At 40.5% G+C, this 21055-nt stretch overlaps 1 protein-coding gene across 1 annotated transcript; it reads right to left on the bottom strand.

The window, feature by feature from the left end:
* Positions 1–19112: 19112 nt before the first annotated feature.
* LOC110796010 (phytochrome A-associated F-box protein) lies at positions 19113–20778 on the bottom strand. Its single transcript, XM_022001043.2, has one exon. It carries the CDS (start codon positions 20685–20687, stop codon positions 19434–19436), a length of 1254 nt encoding a protein of 417 aa, XP_021856735.1. The 5' UTR covers positions 20688–20778; the 3' UTR covers positions 19113–19433.
* Between the last annotated feature and the right edge of the window lie 277 nt (positions 20779–21055).

Below are 21055 nucleotides of genomic sequence, written 5' to 3' on the forward strand. Positions count from 1 at the left end.
ATTAGGGAGCCGGCCCGTAAAACCGAGCAGGTCGGGCCCCGTCCCGTAAAACCGAGTCCAAAATACAAAACCCGAGTACAAAAAAAGAAGTGTTTTTAGTCGCAAAATGCCTTAAACTCCAAGAAAAGCTACGCTCCAAATTCGTACAAGTTCGTACAAAGGTACAAAGCTATAAAACAAAGCAAAAGGACGGTGTCATCGTCCTTGTTTGGCGGGACCTGAGACACGTCACCAGCGTCAAGCGCTGGCCTTGCGCTGGGCGCTAACATGTCTTGGCGTTTAGCCGGATAATCTTCTACTCAAACCCCCATTTTCACCCCAAATGGAGGGAGACAATACAATATAATGTCGTAATTTTGGTTTTCCTCTCAAATTCCAATACAAAATTCAAGCTTCAAAATTTCAATTCTCACTACAATTTTCTAAAATATCAAAGCAATTGGGAGTAAAAATCGGAAAACTAACCTAACCTTAAATAGGTAAATCTGAATCCCTAATCAAATTATCATGATATTCTCTACTTTTCTACCTTTCTAAATTCAATATTCAATTCCTATGATGTTTTCCTTTTAGTCACACTCATGATAAACTAGGAAAAGTGTTCAAAGGTGCAATCTTTGGGAGGATTTCACTCTTGAAACTCCTCCTAAATGATTTTCTAAGCACATTTTCAATATCAATATGCAAGATTCAAGATTTATAGTCGAAAATGATTAGTAAAATGAGGAACTTTCATACTTGAAAGGTTTCCCTTTTACAACAATCATCATACAATTTTACAAAATACAAATTTTTTCAAAGTTCAAGGATGTTTGAAAAAGTACAAACCCTTTTTCAAACTAGAACATATGAACATTTAACTTTCTATGTTCAAATACAAGTTCTACTTTTAATATTCAATGATGTTTAAGTGAGATCAACTTCTCCTTAAACTAGAATCAATTTCAAGTTATGGAGCATATTAAAGGTGAAGCCTTTTAAGCATGAAAAAGTCTAATCTTTAAGAACCAAGCCTCCTAATTTCAATATTCAAGTTCTATATTCAAGTTCTATTTCAATAATCAAAATCCATGATGCTTTATGATGAACATCTCATCTAAAGTTAAGATTTTTAGAGAATTGAATCCTTGTCGGACACACTTATTATTAAATAGTTGTTTGGCGTTCGGATTTCAAGTACAATAATACAATTTCAATATCGTCATTTCAATATCGCACTTTAAATATCGCACTTTCAATATCGCAATTTAAATAACGCACTTTCAATATCGCACCTTTATTTCATATGCTTGCTATTTCAATTCCGCACCCTTTACTCACCTTTTTTAAGGTGATGTGGTTTTGCACCTAAATGGTGTTGTACGCATTTCAATAATTCCTATTTGTGATGATGTTTTACATGTTTATTGCTTTCATCACCCAACATGCTAAATACAACAATATAAAAAAGGTTACATCACGCTTAACAAAGATAATTTTTCGACAAACCGACCTTAGGTTCCCTTAATTAACTTTAAAGCAAAGTGACCACGTACAAGTAGAAAATACAATGTTCTAAATGCATGATTCAACCAACCTAGTACCATGATTAGGATTTCACGAGAATGATCCTTGTCTTGTGTTTGAATGCACTTTTAAAGTTTACCAAAATAAGCGGTTCGTTCCCGTATCCGAATTTCACACATTCGGTTTCAAGATTCAATGCCTTATCCAAAAGAGTCAATTTTGGTCCGTCCAAACCGGGCCCTTAAAATGTTTGGTGGCGACTCCTTCAAGTTCAAATTTTCAAAGACCGTAGGGATGATCCTAAAAATACAAAAAAAAACCTACAATCTGGCGACTCCGCTGGGGAGATTCAAACTTCAAATTCTAGTATGCGAGCACCTTATGAGCAACCTGCCACTGATGTGCTCAAGTGTTGAGTGCCAGCTGTAGCGCTGGGCGCAACCCCTGCGTCTGGCGCTGCTGCCTGCCTAGTTGCCCAACAACCTAGAACCTGCACTTAATCTTGTGCAATCTAATGAAGATTCAGAGTCTGGGTTCATTACTGGGTTACCTCAAGAGGATATCTGTGGGATTTGGGCTAGCGACGACGAAAATGTTTACCATTGCCCTCCTATCGAGATAATCTCTGATGATGAATGCCAAGAAATTGTGAACGTCGATTGGTACTTGGGCACTAAGGCAGAAAACAGTGTTTAGGTCATGACTCGATCCGGCCAAATTCAAGAGCCAGTCAACAGGGTTGTCCCAACAACTAATGTTCCTCCACTCACTGAGGAGAATCCCATGATCAAGCAATTTAAACGTACAAAAGAAGAGGTTAATATTTGAAAGCTTATGGCTTCCTTTGTTGAGCATCGCACTGCCTTGATCAATGCTCTAGTCAAGCTGAATGTCACTCCGAAAGTTACCCCTGATGAACTGGTCGGGTTAGTAGCAAATCTAGAAGAAGGGATTACCTTTACAGATGAAGACCTCCCACCGTGAGCCACCACAAGGCACTCTATCTTACTGTTGAATACAAAGACAAAATCATTCCCATGACTCTAGTGGACAATGGATCAGCCATCAATGTGTGCCCGCTCCGCACTGCTGAAAATTTAGGGTTCACTCCAAATGACTTTTCTAGCTCCTCCCAGGGCGTCCATGCCTATGACAACACTCGTCGGGAAGCAATGGGAACCCTCACCCTTCTACTACGAACAAGCTCAATTGAGCGCAAAGTGGGCTTTCAAGTGCTCAACATCAAAGCAAGTTTCAATCTCCTTCTGGGAAGACCTTGGATCCATGATCTTAAAGACGTGCCATCTTCACTCCATCATAAAGTTGGAATGGAGGTCAAGGGAAACATCATTACCCTGAATTCTTCTCATCCAAGGACCAAGGTAGCTGACAAAGCTCTGATACTGATAGAGCATGATGACAATGACGAAGACCATTGGGGGTTCAGTGCTGAAGTAGGAGCCATCGTGTCCAAAATGAATCCCATGGCAAGGCGTATAATGATCGAGCGCGGACGCTTCTTGAGCACCACTCAGCCACCACCTATTGAGTCTCCTTTCAAGACCTCGGGACAGACTAATTGTTTTGGTCTGGGATACAAGCCAACTAAGCACGACAACAAACAACAAGAGGCCAAGCTAAGGGCCCGTCGGGCAGGTAACGATCAGTTCAAGCTACACCCCCATCAGCGTACACTCAGTGGGAAATTCATGAAGGAATAACTTGTACTTTGACTTCCCGGAACCATTCTATGACACTTCAAATGGGATCATCTACCCTGGGTTCGAGACCTTTCAAGACTTCCATTTCCTCGAAGATGCCCCTCCAATACAAGACAAGGTTGTCTCTGAATGCTTTGATTCATCGGCTTTTGGCCTTCTTTTCAGCCAAGAAATAACACCAATCATCTCCGAAGATACCATGGTCCAAATGATCACTCAAATCAAAAAATTTGACCCATCCAAGCTTATTTCTCCCAGTGAGAAGATGGTCAATGGTTGGAGGAAGTCCCTCAAGATTACTGCTCTAAATGGCAAGATGTTCAAAATTACTGTGGGCGAAGGATCCATGATAAGCGAGTCTGAGTCTGAGGATGAGTCTGGATCCGAGTATGGTGATGAGTTTAAGAGTCTAGAGTTAGAGTCTTGCATCAATCAAGTGCCCTTAGAGGCCATACTTCAAGTCAAAGTTGTCGATGTAACGATTGCTAATTTCAATAATACTTCAATTTCATCCTAGTCTTCAAGTCCAAATTCAAAAAACATTCCTAATCCAAACAACTTTGCTTCTTAAGAAACTGACCTTGAAATCTTAAAATCTATCAAAATTCATGAAAACAGGACACCCATAATTGAGGAAACATAAAAAGTTAACCTTGCTAACAACAGTGATCCAAAACTAGTTCAGATTGGTTTGACTCTATCTCAAGCATAGCGGGAAAATCTGGTCAAGCTACTTTCAGAGTACATAGACGTCTTCGCATGGTCCTATCATGATATGACAGGGGTTGATCCAAGCATCGGTCAGCATACAATTCCCCTCATTCCAAGTTCAAAGCCCATCAAACATAAACTCTGACGCATGATACTGGATGTTTCCCTCAAAATTCAAGAAGAAGTCTCTAAGCAGCTAGAGGCTGGGTTTATTCGAGAGTCCATGTATCCACACTGGATTGCAAATGTCGTCTCAGTTCCAAAGAAGGATGACAAAGTCCGAATGTGCGTCGATTACAGAGATCTTAACAGGGCTATTGAGTACTCAAAAGCTAGCATGGAAATATCAACATCATATCATAAATTAGTGGCGGTTGAAGAGCAAAACCAAATGAGTTTTACCAGAATGAGAAAATGTATCATAGATACTAGGAGTCCTCCCATCCTCAAATGCTCCTCCTTCCACCTAAACACATCAATAATTCACCAATGTGCAACATACAATTTAATGTGGAGTACAAAACAGGGAATCAAAACTTTATTGTTTCGAAAATATTTGATCAAGAAAAATAAATAAGAACCCACATGACGCTCTTTACCTATGTATAATTTTATTTTATTTTTAAAAGATATTTAAGAGGGAGGTAGGTAAAAGCGTGAAAATACAATGTGTGTAGATTAAAAAACGGGTTGAATAATTATTCGAAAATACCATTTATAGCTAGATATACCACTTCAGTTTTTTAAGCAACAACTCTAACTATACAATGTTTCAATGGTTAGCAAAGTGACAAAGTCAACCGTGTCATTACCTTAATTTCAAGTTTAATTGGCAATGTGTAACAAAAAAAGTAACGCATCCTAGTTCACACTTTAGAGTTCATGTGTAGATTATCCGGGTGCCTGAATCTCAATACTTAGACAAAGACAGTCTACCTTATATGCGCAACAAACATAATACTCCCTCTGTCCCAGAATACTCGCAACGGTTTGACTGGACACGCTTGTCAAACCACTATGTATTGAGTAATACGTAGTACAATGAGACAATGTGAATGCTCCGTAGAATGAATTAAGCAAAGAAAGAAGAGAGGAAAATACTAGAAAAGAGAAGACAGAGCACCTGATAAGCAGAAGAACTTGCACCAAATACGAAATCCATAGGAAAAATCATATCGATTATAGTGTTTGGCTACATTAACTGCAACTTCTCCCATCAAATATAGCAAGCCAAACTGCAGAAGCAAGGCTGATGTTAACCATTTCTGCATCTCCTCTCTTTTCTTAATTAGTGGATTATGTCTTTTGTGGCATGTATATTGTATAGGCATTATAGCCCAACAATTATGCACGTTTATGGGTAAGGACCTACACTTTGATATATTTTGTCCACTAATTTTTTCAAACAAGGCACGAGAGTAATATAAATTACAAATTAGCGAAAGAAGATTCGAACTCGTAACCTTTTATACATAGTCCCTCAATCTTTACTAGTAAGCCAATACTCATTGGTATAATTGGGATTTATTTTTCATTTTTTTAAGTTAGTTTAGGTCGACTAGGTTCAAATAAACTCAATTTTACTTTGTAATTCATTTCGATTCAATTCAAGACAATTACGCTATCATTTGTTCACCTCAACTTTACTCTATAATTGAATTCAATTCAACTCAATTTTACCCTATATTGATTTCAAAAGTGCAATTCAGTTTAAGTTAGCTAAAATATAAATAAAGATATTTTTCTTTGGATTATAATTGGTCTTATATTCAGTTCTAAGCAGCAAACAAAACAAATGTCTGGGGTACAATTTTTTTAAGAAGATTGCATGTGCCACGTGTCCAATATGTATCAAACTATAAAAGATAGGGAAATCAGTACGTAACGATAAATTTTTATCTAAAACTTCTCACTTTAATTAGACTAGTTCTTTGGCCCGTTCGATGAACGGGCTATTTATAGGAAACATGAGAGTATTATACATGGGCATGCAGAACATGTTCCACCAACACTAACATGTTTACAACAAAAAATGAAACTCCTTAAGCCTCAAGGTTGAATTCCACTAATACAGAGTAGTCTTTGTAGTTTATACACGTAACTTGCCAAATCTAAACAATGTAAATACGTAGTAGCATATATAAGTACATAAATTATACATTGTGAGGACTTTGTAGTTGCTATAAGATTGATATGAATTCACATATCCAAATTAATTATAAGACGAATAAATAAAGAAATAATTAAACTGGCGTCTAGAAAAAAAATCATCTTGCAATGAGACAATGGATGCAGAAGTACCCGATGCCCATAATGTAGCTATAGTGGAGTTAGTAGCTAATCAACAATATTGCACAACAATGGCAGCAAAGGAAGTTAGCTAATGAAATCAGATCAATTAAAGAGGAAGTTAGCCATCGTAGGAGGCCGAGAAGCCCCTACAGCTTAGTAAACTAAATCACCAATCCATGGTTTGTGCCATTCTTCTTCACCGTATACCCTATTATAAATTCGTAAGAATTAAACCCATTTCAGATACAAAACTTGGCATGTTAGAGAAATTATAAATAAAATTCTAAAAGCCACCAAATAACCAATAATCAAATTTACAAGAACCTCAATTTAAAAAAGATACGAAGTATAATATCCGAAACAACCAATCAAGAAAAATACATTGTTCATCATATACCCACCTGATGTTGCAAATTTTCCCTTAAAATATACTAAAGTATGAAGTTGAACCTGATATAGAAGTCAGTGGAGATATTAAAGAAGGTTTGAAGCCCAAATTGACGAAAAGATCGGCATCTGTTGAGCTAGCTGCACCTTTTTAAATTCATATAATTGCCTGAAAAACAACCCAATAGAAGAATTAAATCAATTGTGGCAATAGATGAAAGCAAAGAAATGTACCTAATCAAAATTGAATGTAGAAAATTGGATTTAAATGGCTAAAAGTAAAGAAGAAACCGTCAAAATGCTAACGATTTCTAATTCATTTCCCTTAATGAATCAATTAATAGTTCCAATTAAATTATAAAAACGGTTAAGTAGTACTCAAGAGACAAAAAAATGAGAACTGAATTAAATAAATTGTATAGAGGGATTTGATGTGGGCTTGAATACATCTCCCACAAAGCCCAAAGAGGCAGCCTACGACTCATACTGGTCAGATGGGCTCAAACCTAGAAAGAAGGCCCAAAATCTTGGTACCCCACCAGAATAAAGACAGAGCCCCATTAGGCAAAGCTCATTCTCTCTGAAGGCCGGTCCAAATAGAGAAGGTCCATCATTGCAGGCCGAAGGCCACGTGTCCTAAATCCCCAAGGGGCACGCATCCCACAGCTAGGGTTGAGGGTGCAGTCCCCAAGAAACCCTAGCACTATAAATAGCTCAGATCCCAAGGTAAAAGGGCATTCAATTCTTGCCCACCAACAACAAACCTATCTTTGCTCTGCCTTCTCTCTACAAATTACTTATCTCTCTAGCTCATACTTACTTAAGCATCGGAGGGAATATTCCTACGGGAATATTCTTGTTTTGCAGGTTGCCAGAAGTTCGTGCCAGGTCATACTTGATACCTCCGAGGAGCGCGTACCACGTCAGCACCGTAAAAGATCCCACAACATTTGGCGCCGTCTGTGGGGAGGTACAGTGTCATGGCTGAACTTCAAACTGACTGCGGAAAAACCAAGGGTAAATCAGAACTCCCAGCCAGAAAAGGAGTGTTTAAGGACGGGTCCAACACTCATTGTGACGCGGCAGCTAGCCAGCCTGCTGCCGTCATTTCTATTCGACCCTTGTTGGATGGTCCTCACGAAGTCAATCTTAAGAACGATAATGGTAGGATGGTAGAGTTTCTGTCAGAAGATCCTGACTCACCTATGAAGAGACGCACCCTGGAGGAAGCGAGTCGGCATGTCAAGGAGGTTCGTCTAGGAAGAATGACGAGACGAATTTTACAGAAGAAAAATGAGGACCGTTACTCTCTAGAGGCTCCTAGAAGACAGCATGAGAGCGTCGCCCGAAGGAAGAATGGCTGTGGCTCCGAAGAAAAAAGGGGGCGAAGGAGGTCGTCCTCTAGAGGTCCCTTTAGATTCAACACGGCTCTTGACGAGATCCTCCTTCTGAAGGACCGAGTCTGGGAATAGAACCGTCCCCCCGACGATTGTCCACCTCCTGCCCACAAGTACCTTTCTGTGCTTTCCACAACGACGAAGGGCATGACACCCAAAGTTGTCGGATGTTGAGGAAGATATTAACTGATCGCGTGGCTGAAGGACACCTTCGCCAGTACGTCCATCTAGAGGACGCACATAAAGAAGTGAGCCCCACCTCTAAGTATTCAAACGAAAGAGTTATGGTAATATCAGGAGGAATAGCTGCAGGAGAACCATGTAAGGAGGGACGGCAAAAAGGTCCACCTCATCTTCGCCCAGCATAGAAGAACCTACCCTCTGTAGAAATTTCCGAAGACGACTATAGAAGGGCGGCCGCGCCATATGATGATGACCCTCTGGTTATAGAGGTTAAGGTGGCTAATCTTAAGGTAAAGAGAGTACTGGTGGATACGGGGAGCTCGTCCGACATAATCAGTCTACAATGCCTGCGGAAATTAAGGCACAATCCAGAAGACATAGAAAAAGTTTACGGGCCCTTGGTAGGATTCGGAGGGAGCATCGTTCGTCTAATTGGCTCCATTTTGCTTCCGGCCTCTGTTGGAATTCCCCCAGTAATCAAAGAAGTTGTCATCAGGTTTATAATAGTGGCAAACCTCACCACATTCAACATCATACTTGGCCGTCCAACGCTCAACGACCTAAAAGCCGTGATCGTCCCTCATTTGCTGTTGGTAAAATTTGTTGGAAGCAACGGACGTGTTGGATCTCTCTATGGAAATCCACAGTTGGCCAGGGATTGTTACTTATCGACATTGGAGCCAACGGCCTGGGGAGCTTCTCCGAAGGGAAAGGAGCAAGCCAAACCTCCGGCAAGCCGCCGTAAAACCCGGGAAATACCGACAAAGCACAATGCAGAAAGACGGCCTGAGCCAGTGGGAGCACTCTATGATATAATTCTGGACTTAGCGGACCCGTCTCGAACAGTCCCCATTGGGGTCCACCCTGACGACCCCATGTCAGCAGCATTAGTACAACTACTCCAAGAATACAAGGAGATATTTGCCTTCACGGTAGAAGAGATGCCCGGTATAGACCCGGCGGTGGTCGTGCATAAGTTGAATGTGGACAGCGTTGTGAAGCCAGTACGACAAAAGAAGAGGAATCATGGAGAAGCAAGAAATTTGGCTGCCGCTGCCGAGGTTAAGAAACTAATGGATGCAGGCTTCATATGCCCGTGCCAGTACCCAGACTGGGTAGCTAACGTAGTCCTGGTACCCAAGCCCAATGGGACGTGGAGAATGTGTGTTGATTACACCGATCTCAATAAAGCTTGCCCTAAAGACAGCTTCCCACTGCCAAAGATAGACCGACTCGTCGACTCAACCGCCAGACATGCCATGATGAGCTTCATGGACGCCTTCTCCGGATTTCACCAGATTCCATTATGGCCCGAAGATCAGGAGAAGACTTCTTTCGTCACGGAACAAGGATTGTACTGCTACAAAGTAATGTCGTTCGGTTTAAAAAATGCCCCCGCTACCTTTCAACGGTTGGTAAACGCAGTTTTCGTAAAGCAGCTGGGGAGGAATATAGAAGCCTATATTGACGACATGATTGTAAAAAGCAAGCAGAAGATGGATCACCTCGACGATTTGAGAGAAACATTTGAAACCCTCAGGACATACCATATGAGACTCAATCCCAAGAAGTGCATATTTGGGGTATCTTCTGGCAAGTTCCTTGGCTTCTTGAATGACGAAAGGGGCATTGAAGCAAATCCGGCCAAAGTGCAAGCAGTCATTAATATGACGTCGCCAAGGACGGTCAAAGACGTGCAACGCCTCACTGGGTGTCTTGCCGCCTTGGGATGATTCTTATCTAGAGCTGGAGACAAGTGTCACTACTTTTTCAGTACCATAAAAAAGGGCACCCAGTTTGAGTGGACGTCGCAAGATGAGGCTGCCTTCCTTCGCTTAAAAGAACATCTGCATACTTTGCCAAGACTGGTCAGCCCTCTCTTAGGGGAAGTTTTGTATCTGTACCTTGCCATCTCAGAATACGCACTAAGCGCCGTCTTGCTTACAGAGAGGGATGGAACGCAACTACCTGTCTACTTTGTCAGTCACATGCTACAGAATGCTGAACTCAAATATCCAACAGTCGAAAAGTTTGGCTTTGCTCTGTTCTTGTCTAGTAAAAAGCTTCGTCCATATTTCCTGGCTCATCGATTGGTAGTGTACACGGATCAACCGCTTAAGCGGCCTTTCACCAACCTTGAAGCGTCCGGAAGAATGCTCAACTGGGCAATTGATCTTAACGCGTTTGATATCTCGTATGAACCAAAGAAGGCAATAAAGGGACAGGCATTTGCTGACTTCATCGCGGAACTGACCAAGCCACCCTATTTGAAGAATGAGAAAACCCAGTGGATAGTACATGTGGACGGTTCTGCCACTCAGAACGGGTCAGGAGCCGGCATTATCTGTGAATCACCAGAAGGAGATATCTATGAATATGCAATGCAGTTTAACTTTCAGGCATCAAACAACGAGGCTGAATACGAAGCCCTGATATGTGGAATTCAGATGAGCAGAGCCGCAGTGGCAACAGACGTCCTGGTTTTGTCTGACTCGCAGTTAATCGTCAGTCAGGTCAAAGGAGAGTATGAGGCCAAGGATGAGGCCATGATAAGATATTTGGAAAAAGTCCGCCAAGAAGATCAACAGCTGTCTAACTTTGAAGTAAAACACATACCCCGGTTTGAAAATAACAAGGCAGGCGCTTTATCTAAACTGGCAAGCTCAGCATCCTGCGACACGCCACGTCATGTATTCTGGGAGGTAAAATAGTCTAAAAGCATTGACGCCTCGAGAACAGACATCTTGGACCGAACAGCCACCTGGATGGATGATATTGTCAACTTCAAAATGAATGGAGTACTCCCTGATGACCCCAAGCAGGCAGAAAGATTACAAAATAAATGCACCTGGTTTGAGATATGGAATGGAACACTATACAAAAAAGCCTTCTCACGGCCTCTTCTCCGCTGCGTAACCCCCGAGAAGGGGCAAGAGGTGCTGGAAGATCTTCATCGGGGTTTATGCAGCTCTCACATAGGAGGGAGGGCCCTGGCCGAAAAAACTTTAAGAACCGGATACTATTGGCCCACTCTCAAAGAAGACGCCCTCAATATGGTCAAGCGTTGTGATAAATGCCAACGATTTGCTCACCTAATCCGACGACCAGCACAGAAACTGACGCCAATCACCAGCCCTATACCTTTTGCCAAATGGGGGATGGACTTATTAGGCCCCTATACGACGGCACCAGGAGGACTGCGTTACGTAATAGTAGACGTCGACTACTTCACTAAATGGGTAGAAGCTGAAGCTTTAAAGAACACTAAAGCACAGGATGTGAGAGCATTCATCTGGAAAAACATAATCACAAGATTTGGCGTGCCTCAGTCTATCGCCTTCGACAATGGGCCACAATTCAAGACGCCCAAATTAGAAGATTGGTTGGCCGACCATGGTATCACAGCATGTTTTGCATCAGTAGGACGCCCCCAAGCTAACGGACAAGTAGAGGCATTCAACAATATCATCTCTGAAGGGATGAAGAAGAAGCTTGATGAGGCAAAGGGTTTATGGGCCGACGAGTTACCCAATGTTTTATGGTCTATACGGACCACGGCAAAAAATTCCACAGGAGAAACACCATTCTTGTTAGCTTATGGGGCTGAAGCCGTCCTACCCATTGAAATGTGCGAACCCACCCTGTGCGTCATGTTGTTTAATGAAGATGCCAATTGGGAAATGATGAAGGCGGCCTTGGATTTCTTACCAGAAACCAGAGGGAATGCGGCTCTACGACACTAGCTATACAAACTCCGAATGACGAGGGAGTACAACAAAAGGGTTTCTAGAAGAATACTTAAAGTTGGAGATTTTGTACTTAGAAAAATGGAAGCCGTCGGACGCGCCAATGAACAAGGGAAACTCACCCCTACTTGGGAAGGTCCGTATGAGATTTACGAGGAGGTTCGAGACGGAACATACCGGATCCAAGACATGCAGGGACGTCCGATTTTGCGTACATGGAATGAGGATAACCTCAAGAAGTACTTTTTCTAGATTGACACTTATCTAGATTATATGCATTGTAAAGACGTCTAGAGCCTAGACGCACCATGTAGCATGTTTTGAACATTAAATGAAAAATTCACTGCAAGCCGGTCTTGCTGGGAAATCCTTATGAAAAGAATGTTATCAAATCTCTCGGAGAAATGCAAACTAATGCTCTCTCAAAAGACTAGTCGTTTAAAGGCCTAAGAAGTGGCCCAGATTAGCACCCTCACTAGGCTGATCACCTAGAACACAGGGGTTACACATTCCTAACACAGCTATATAAAGTAGCAAAAGACCTTGGCAAAAAGACCAGGGCAGACATCTGACGTCTCAAGTTGGGGGCGTCGGACGTAATCATAAAAAAATGAATGATGGTGACAAAAGCTAAAAAGCAATAAGACGTTCAAAAGGCATCATGTCATTCCCAAAAAGTTAGTCGTAATTACAAAAATTATGCACAAAGCCACCAAGCATGGTGACAAAAGAACATGTGCAAAAAAAACAAAAAAAAAATTAATACAAAGACGCGTAGGATCTCATTCCTCATCCTCACTGGGCACGAACTCAGGAGGAGTGCGTCCTTCCTTTTGAGCCTTCTCCACCTCAATCTGATAGGTGAGAAACTTCTCAAACCAACTGAAGGGACGTTCACTTGCAAATTCAGCATTCCATGCAAGCTCCATACCCCTTCGGATCGATTTCTCACCTAGCATGGCCGACTGGTCGAGAACGCTCTGTGACGAAGCGACTTCCTTGCTAGCCACCTCCAGCTGGACCTCTAACTCTTTAAACTGAGTCTCAAGACGAGAAAACTCAGCCTCTTTCTCCTTGATCTTCTTGGAAAGATCCTCCATTTCAGAAAAGTTCTGATCAATATGTAGGAGACGAGCTGTGTTCTCAGCATTTTGGGAGGCCAGGGCGGTAGTCACAGCGTCAATCTTCTCCCGCCTGTCTAAGCGAAGCTTCTCCAGCGCAGCAAAATGCTGGTCACCACACTGACTGGCCAGAAGACGGTGACGAGCTTCTTCATGCACCAAAGCAGTGCGCCACTTTTTCAGTGAGTCCAGCAGAATAAACATCTGCACAAAAATAGTAAGTCAAACAAAAAGAAACGAGTATGTAAAAATAAAGGTATAACGAAACTTACGTCCAGCGCTGAGGACTGCATGGCGGCAAGCATATTCTCGGCCGCCTCAGGAAGAGTTTCAGCATAATGGGGAGGAATGGCATTGCGCATCAACGTCATTATCTTCCTACGGTCATGAGAATTGAACCCGCCTGAAGAAGGGATCTGATCCAATTCAGCATCTATGTCTTTCTGAGGATCGGGAATTTCTATGGGAAAAACAACGCCCTTAGAATCCCTGGGGGAAACTAGAGAACTTCTAGACGAGGAACGGCAGGTGGTTACGATGTTGGAGTAAAACTTACCCCCAGAATTCCTAGCTCTCTCCGCCGTCTTCAGAGGAATGTTGCGGCGGACGACTTCAGGAATCCCCGCAAGAGGATCAGCTGTCCCTCCAGTTTTCTCCAAGCTAGGAGAAGCGGATGCAGCCTTGGGGACTGCAAACCCCTTAGAAGCCTTCGACGTCACTGACTTGAAGACGGGTTTTCCTGTGCCGCCGGCCCTGCGTTTAGAAGTAGGAGCCGCGTCCGTGGCCGCCTTCCTCGTCTTCTGAAGAAATGAAAACATAAGTTGTAAACAACAAAGGGAATCACATAGGAAGATTTGATCAATACCTTCTCCTCAGCAGGAGGGGGAGACATTTGCTCAGAAATGGCTTGCTCGGCCGCCTGCTGACGCTTCCAAGCTTTGTAGGTGCTGGCGTCGAGTACCTTCGCCAACCAAGACGGCATATCCACTTGGCCTTTGGAGGCATCGTCCAGCTTACCCATGGCCTCGTCTGAAAAAACAAATAAAGACATTAGTGCGATTTTGATTAAACAGTGAAGAGTTGGAAGTATAGATACATTACCTCTCGGCATATACGGACACAAGCCTACAGCCGAGAGGAAAACGGGATTGCTCAGTTGATCTAGATGAGGCAACCACCCCTCGGGTATGTAGGTCGTCTTGTCCTTGATGACGAGCGGCTTGACCTTGAACAGCGACGAGATCCGTTCCCAGAGCTCGGCGGAGACTGGAGGTAAAGAAGCGCATTTTCCAACCAAGTTGGGCTTGACGTTCCAGCGTCTCATCCTCTCGCACATCTCCAGATTGGTGGTCTTGATGACCACCCACTTCTTCCTCCAGTGATGCCACTTAGACGCCTTCCCCATCACCGTCCGGTAGGCCCCCTTGTATGTAAGAATCAGCCAGCCCGCGGCGGCTCTTGAAACTTGGGACATGGAGGCGATTCTTAGGAACGCCGGAAGGGAAGGGGTGATGCCTGCAAGCTCGCAGCGAGCAATATAGCCAAACACACCCGCCCAGGAGTTCGGGGACATTTGGCTCAGGCCAATATTAAAGCCGTCCAACAACTCCACCACAAAGGGGTGAGGGGGGAATCTCATACCCAGCTTTATAAATGAGCCGTAAACGGCGAACTCTCCTTCCACCAGTCCAAAGCTGGTGCAGTCCATGCCAGCCGGCATACGAAACTTGTACTCCGAACCTAGATTCAGAGACCTCCCATAGGCCTTCCCCTCGAGGGTGAGAAAGTCCAGCCACGTCTGAAGTGGGAAGATGGTGCTGGGATGAAGGTGACCTTCCTCCCCACCTGACGTACTAGTCGGCGCGGCATCGGTGCTTTCAGGGACGTCCTCTATAGGAGAAGAGGATTCTCCTTCGAACTGCTCCTCGTCTTCTATTCGCGCCATTAAATCCTGCAACAAGCCGAGACTTGTCTCAAAATAGGGACAAACTTGAAAAAAGAAGACGTCAAAGGGACAAGATGACGCCCTCAGTTTGACGAGACCCATGCATGACTAAGAAGAGAATTCGGAAGAATCAAAATCAACAAACACATTTTTCCAAAGAAAGCATTTACCTGATAAATCAAAGAGAGTTTGTGAAAGAACTTGGATGAAGAACTGCAAGAACACGACATTGAAGATCGTGGCGGTGCTACGGTGGATTTCGGTGGGTGTAAGACGCCGGAAATCGCCTTTTCCTATTGCTCTCAAATGATCACTGGAAATGAGGGGGAAAATCACTCAAATTGGCCACTTATTTATAGAGGGGTAAGAAATGATTACCCCTGCCACGCGTCATCACCTCGTTGGACACTCCAAGAGCAGTGAAAACTAACGTCTGTTTTCACTCCTCATGAGGGGCAAATGATGTGGGCTTGAATACATCTCCCACAAAGCCTAAAGAGGCAGCCTACGACTCATACTGGTCAGATGGGCTCAGACCTAGAAAGAAGGCCCAAAATCTTGGTACCCCACCAGAATAAAGACAGAGCCCCATTAGGCAAAGCCCATTCTCTCTGAAGGCCGGTCCAAATAGAGAAGGTCCATCATTGCAGGCCGAAGGCCACGTGTCCTAAATCCCCAAGGGGCACGCATCCCACAGCTAGGGTTGAGGGTGCAGTCCCCAAGAAACCCTAGCACTATAAATAGCTCAGATCCCAAGGTAAAAGGGCATTCAATTCTTGCCCACCAACAACAAACCTATCTTTGCTCTTCCTTCTCTCTACAAATTACTTATATCTCTAGCTTATACTTACTTAAGCATCGGAGGGAATATTCCTACGGGAATATTCTTGTTTTGCAGGTTGCCAGAAGTTCGTGCCAGGTCATACTTGATACCTCCGAGGAGCGCGTGCCACGTCAGCACCGTAAAAGATCTCACAACAGGATTAATTTGATTGTTGAAGGTATATTTGAATTGAATGGGGCATTAATTTTGAAGGTTGAAGGAGCTAGAAGATGGAAGGGGTGGGAGATGAATAGATGATACCGTAGGAAGTGGCATCACAGGAAGGGGAAAAGTTAATGGGAAAAAGGAAAAAAATGGTGAACAAAGAGAATGACATATGACAATGACACGTGGCAATATTGTGTACATGGTTTAGGTTTTAAAATACTAGGTATAGATAGATGTAGAGATGAGAAATCGAAATGCGGTTAATGGAATATAGTAGACCGGACGATGACTTAGATAATAATTCTTTGTTTGGAAATACTCCAATTCACATTTATGATGCATAATTTTGATCATTAATATCTTAAATTCTCTTTAAGTAAAATTGATAAAAAGTTAATCTTTTGTAATACGCATTGAGACGAATTTAATAAGATCCCACATGACTAATTTTATCTGACGTATAAATAATCAACAATAGTCAAAATACAATATGTGAATAGTGTAAAAATACTAAACGTTGCGAGTATTTCTAGACGGAGAAAGTAAAAAATATGGATCACTTAAATTATTATATAATTTATTTTGAGTCTTTAAATTTATATGTTAGATTATAATATATCTTGTTTTAAATATACTTTAATAAATCTTTAGAAAATTTGTCAATTACTACTTAGATTGGTAGAGAGTTGTTATTACTACTTAGATTGTTAAAAGTTGTCATTTACTAATAACTTATGTCAATTGCTATTATATTTGATCTTAATTTTATATGCACGTGATGCGTGCGAATATATATACAAAAAAGAAAATTATGTTATGTAGAAAAAATTATTCACAGAGTTTCTCGACAGAAAAGTAACACATCAAAATAATTGGTGATGTATTTTTATTACAGAGTTATTTGTTTCTTTGAATTTTTTGTTTAAAGAATTTAAATTAAAATATGATTTGTTTGTGACAAATAAAAATGTGGCATAATAAAATACTTGAAGCGGAAAAATAAATTATGTGATTGATAAGGATTATATTTGGTTGTGATTAAGTGTTTGATTGTGACTTTCTTTTATTATTTTTGACTTTTCTGTTGTGATTAAATCTGACTTCCTAACTAATTTTCTTTTATGCTTTTTTTATTTTACTTTACAATTAATATTAATATAATTGGTAAGTAGTATTAAAATTGATTGACTAATTTTCTTTTATGTATTTTAAGAGATTGCATAAATCAATCCATGATTTGCATTAGACTTTCTTAATTCTTGATTTGCATTAAATAATCATTTTTAAAATTAATTAAATTCAATATCATAAAACAATAAACTTTTTAATTACTGCAATTTGATGATGAAGTTATGGAAGGTATCTCAAACTATCCTATAGGGGGACACCAAAGGCCATTTAAGAAAATGACATCGGTAGTTCCCTTATAGAATAGTGATTCTGACCAATTAGTCTATAATGACATCATAATTAACACTTAATTATAATTTAATTATTTTAATTAATTAATAAAAAATTAAATCAAAAAAATATCAAATTAAATCCAAAAATTACTCGAAATCCCTTAAATTAAAAAAAATAGGAAAAATTGGATCTTTTATTCAAAATTTGATCATTTTGGATTTATTTATCTATTACTAAAATTAAATTTAGGTAATTTCAGAAAAATCCAAAATGATCAATCCCAAAAAAATCCCAAAATTATATCCCGATTACTTTTGATAATTTCGAGAACTTTCTTTAAAAAAAATTGGGAAATTTAGGAAATTAGGACTTAATTTTGAGATTTTTTTGAGATTAATTAATTAATTATAATTCAATTATAATGTCATTAGTGGGTTAATTAATTGGTCAAATATGAACTAAAATAGCAATTGACATCAATTGTTAGAAAGATAGGTAGTAATTGATAACTCTCTAACATCCTACTCCCTCTGTTCCATAATGTTCCTCGTGTTTACTATTTATATGGTCAAAGTTTAAAAACTTTGACCGTAATTAATAGTATGATTAAGAGTATAAATGTTAACTTGTGTGATGTCATTGGATTCGTTTTAATATAAATTTTCTAAATATCAATTTTTTATAATTTTTACTAATACGAAATTAAAATTATTAACGGTCAAAGTAGTGCATTGGAGACCACGCAAAATGGAAAAGTAAGAAACATTATGGAACGGAGGGAATATGTAGTAATTGGTAATTGGCAAATTTTGTATTATTAGTAACCTTTATCATGTATTATTAGTAACTCAAAAAAATTAATGACTATGTAAGACTATCAAGGAATAAGGTTAGTCCTCTTTCTCCCACTTCTTCTTCTTCTCTCTAGGGTTACCATTAAGAAATTTAGCTATTTCTGACTTTTTCTCTTCAATTATGTTTTTTTTTTTTGCATTTGATCTCAATAAAGCTACATATTTTTAGTGTAATAAGTACTCATATTGTGCCTTGTGGGTTTGATTCTAGTTAAGTTATGTTTGTTTAGCTTAGTATAAGTTGTTCTTTGATAAAGAGTTGTGCGGGATGGGAAAGGAGATCAATTTTTCGACTACAATAGCGAATCATATTCATCACGGCTACAACAGATCTATAGACTTCTTCGTTGAAAATGATGTAAATCACAACGATATAAAATAGGTAATATATAATATTTGATATGCTACAATTGTAGCTACTGTGAAATGAAGTTTTGGTTGATTTGATTGTTATGTATTTGTTTGATTTAAATCTCAATGTAGAACACGTATGACGTTTTTTTTATCAATGCATTAGTTTGATTATCAAATTAAAAATAAAACTATTAGGGAATGTTTGAGATCACTTTTCTAATTATATTGACTTAATATAGTCTGAACGTATAGTAAAAAACAAAAAGAGTTGTGCTATAGTGGTTAGAACATGAGACTTAAAAATGAGATTTCATAGGTTCGAAACTTACAGCGACATATCAAAGATGATGAGGCGTCATGTCATCTTTAACTAGTAAGCGACATGTGACGTGAAGATATTTTTACATTGAAGTATTAATAAATATTTCCTTTATCAAAGACTGTATATTAACTTATCTAAGTAAATAAAATGCTCTATATGAAGTAATAAATGTATGGAGTACCACATAAGAGTCAATATCTTCATAAATCTAAATTTTGAGTCCTATGAGACGAATCTCCTAAATTCTTATAAACACCATAGATCAGGCATAAACAAAACATACATTTGGCGCTAAAATAAACAGTTCCTCCTTACATTTGGCAAAATGTTTTCAATGAACAAACAAAATTAATAAAAACAATCGTTTAAACAAATAAAAAAAATGATAAACAACAAATATTTGTAATGTTATTTGGATCTTACATTGAATTCAAGAGCAAACTTTTCTACAATTCAACAGATGAAATTCCAAAAATACCCTCTCTTTTCTTCATTTAAATCAAGTGTACAAGGGCAAATCAGTCCAAGCACCAGAAACATGACCATTTTCACAAACATAAGCTCTAACAACCGGCTCCCCGTCATCATGAAACCCAAATCCTCTCTTCAAACAAAACGCTGAGTGCAAATCCCACACTTCATTACAGCTACAAAACGCACAATTTAGCACAATCTTACTCCGATTTCCGTCGTTTATAGTTCGCCAAACTCGCGTTCGCTTGAAGTTCTTAAAAACCCCCCTAAACAACATGTAACTCCTCTTCTCCTCAATATGAACACACCCTGGCCAATCGCTTATGTATAAGCAATCGTCCCGAAACCTGCTCGCTAACAGCTTATTCCCTTGCTCCCTGCTCAAGTTCCACACCCCTGACGCGAGATGTGACCGTTGCAGCCTAGAAACGTTAACCTTACGTCTCTTGACCCCTTCGTCGTTTTCAAGCTTTGTAACCACAAATTTAGACTCGAAATCATCTTCTTCCTCGAGGATAGGGTTGGTTGTAACCACAAATTTTGAGTCTAAATCCGCCACCCCTGTGGTCACTTCCATAGGGGTGGCAGTCTCCGAGTTATCATAAATAGTGTCGAAGTACAAATCATCGTAAAGTGACCAACCCCCAAACTCAATATTATTATTATTATTATCATCATCATCATCATCATGAACAACCGCCTCACCTACTTCTGTCACCGTCGTCGCTGGTGATTTTGATGACGACGGTGGTGACGACAACAAGGTAGTGTTTGTTTCGGTTTCGGTTCGGGTTTGGGTTTGGAGATGAAGATACTCTTCGGTAGGACCGAGTTCGCGGTCGAGCCCAAAATGAGAATTGTCGAAGAGGACGCCAGCATGTTGAAGACCAGGGCAGCAGACAGCGATCTTGTACAGAGAAGCCCAACCGTCCAAAGAGGAGACAGGAAGAAGATCGGCGGAGATTGAAGGGAAGGAGTAAAGACACTTGGATTTACAGCAAGTGGACGTGATTATTGAGTTGAATTTTCTACAAACGCAAGATAACCGCGCCCAGTTGCGGGGGTCGTCTTCGAGTAGGGAGAATATTTTGAGGGTGACATCGTCGGATAGCTTGGAGAAAGTGGTTTCCGCCATTGATAATGGATGGTGGTTCACGGTGGTTGTTGTGGTGGTGTTTTCAGGAGAGAGATAAAGAGGGGGATGAAGGATTGAGAGAAGTGAGAGAAATGGGCGGTAGGAAGTTAGTTTTTGATGTTGAATTTGTGGTTTGAAATACATGGTGGGCTGTTGCTATCGTGTCCATATTTCAACCAAATAAGTAAAGTAATAACGTGGGTCCCATTTGTGGCTGTTTATGTGGTATTTGGAGGTTCTATTCTGGTTCGTGTTTTTTTCTGGTATGGTTAGGAATTACAAAAAGCAATCAAAGCAGGTGTATAGTCAAAGTATAAATAAAAATAAAAATAAAGTGGTTTGAAGATGATGTAGCTACTAGCTAGTGTATGGTGCCTATTGTAGACCATGGTATTGCGGTGCTTACCTCTTGTTGGACGCAGCAGCCGTCGATGGAGATTTCACTTATGACAATAAATAAGGTAATTAGAAGTACCGGTTTGGTTTAATAGAGTCGTACTCTCTTTGTTCAT

Source organism: Spinacia oleracea, chromosome 6, assembly GCF_020520425.1.
Source record: "Spinacia oleracea cultivar Varoflay chromosome 6, BTI_SOV_V1, whole genome shotgun sequence".
Lineage (NCBI taxonomy): Eukaryota > Viridiplantae > Streptophyta > Magnoliopsida > Caryophyllales > Amaranthaceae > Spinacia > Spinacia oleracea.

Bases quoted from the DNA above. Each gene is read 5' to 3' on its own strand.
- LOC110796010 (XM_022001043.2), bottom strand. From the start codon at position 20,687: ATGTATTTCAAACCACAAATTCAACATCAAAAACTAACTTCCTACCGC.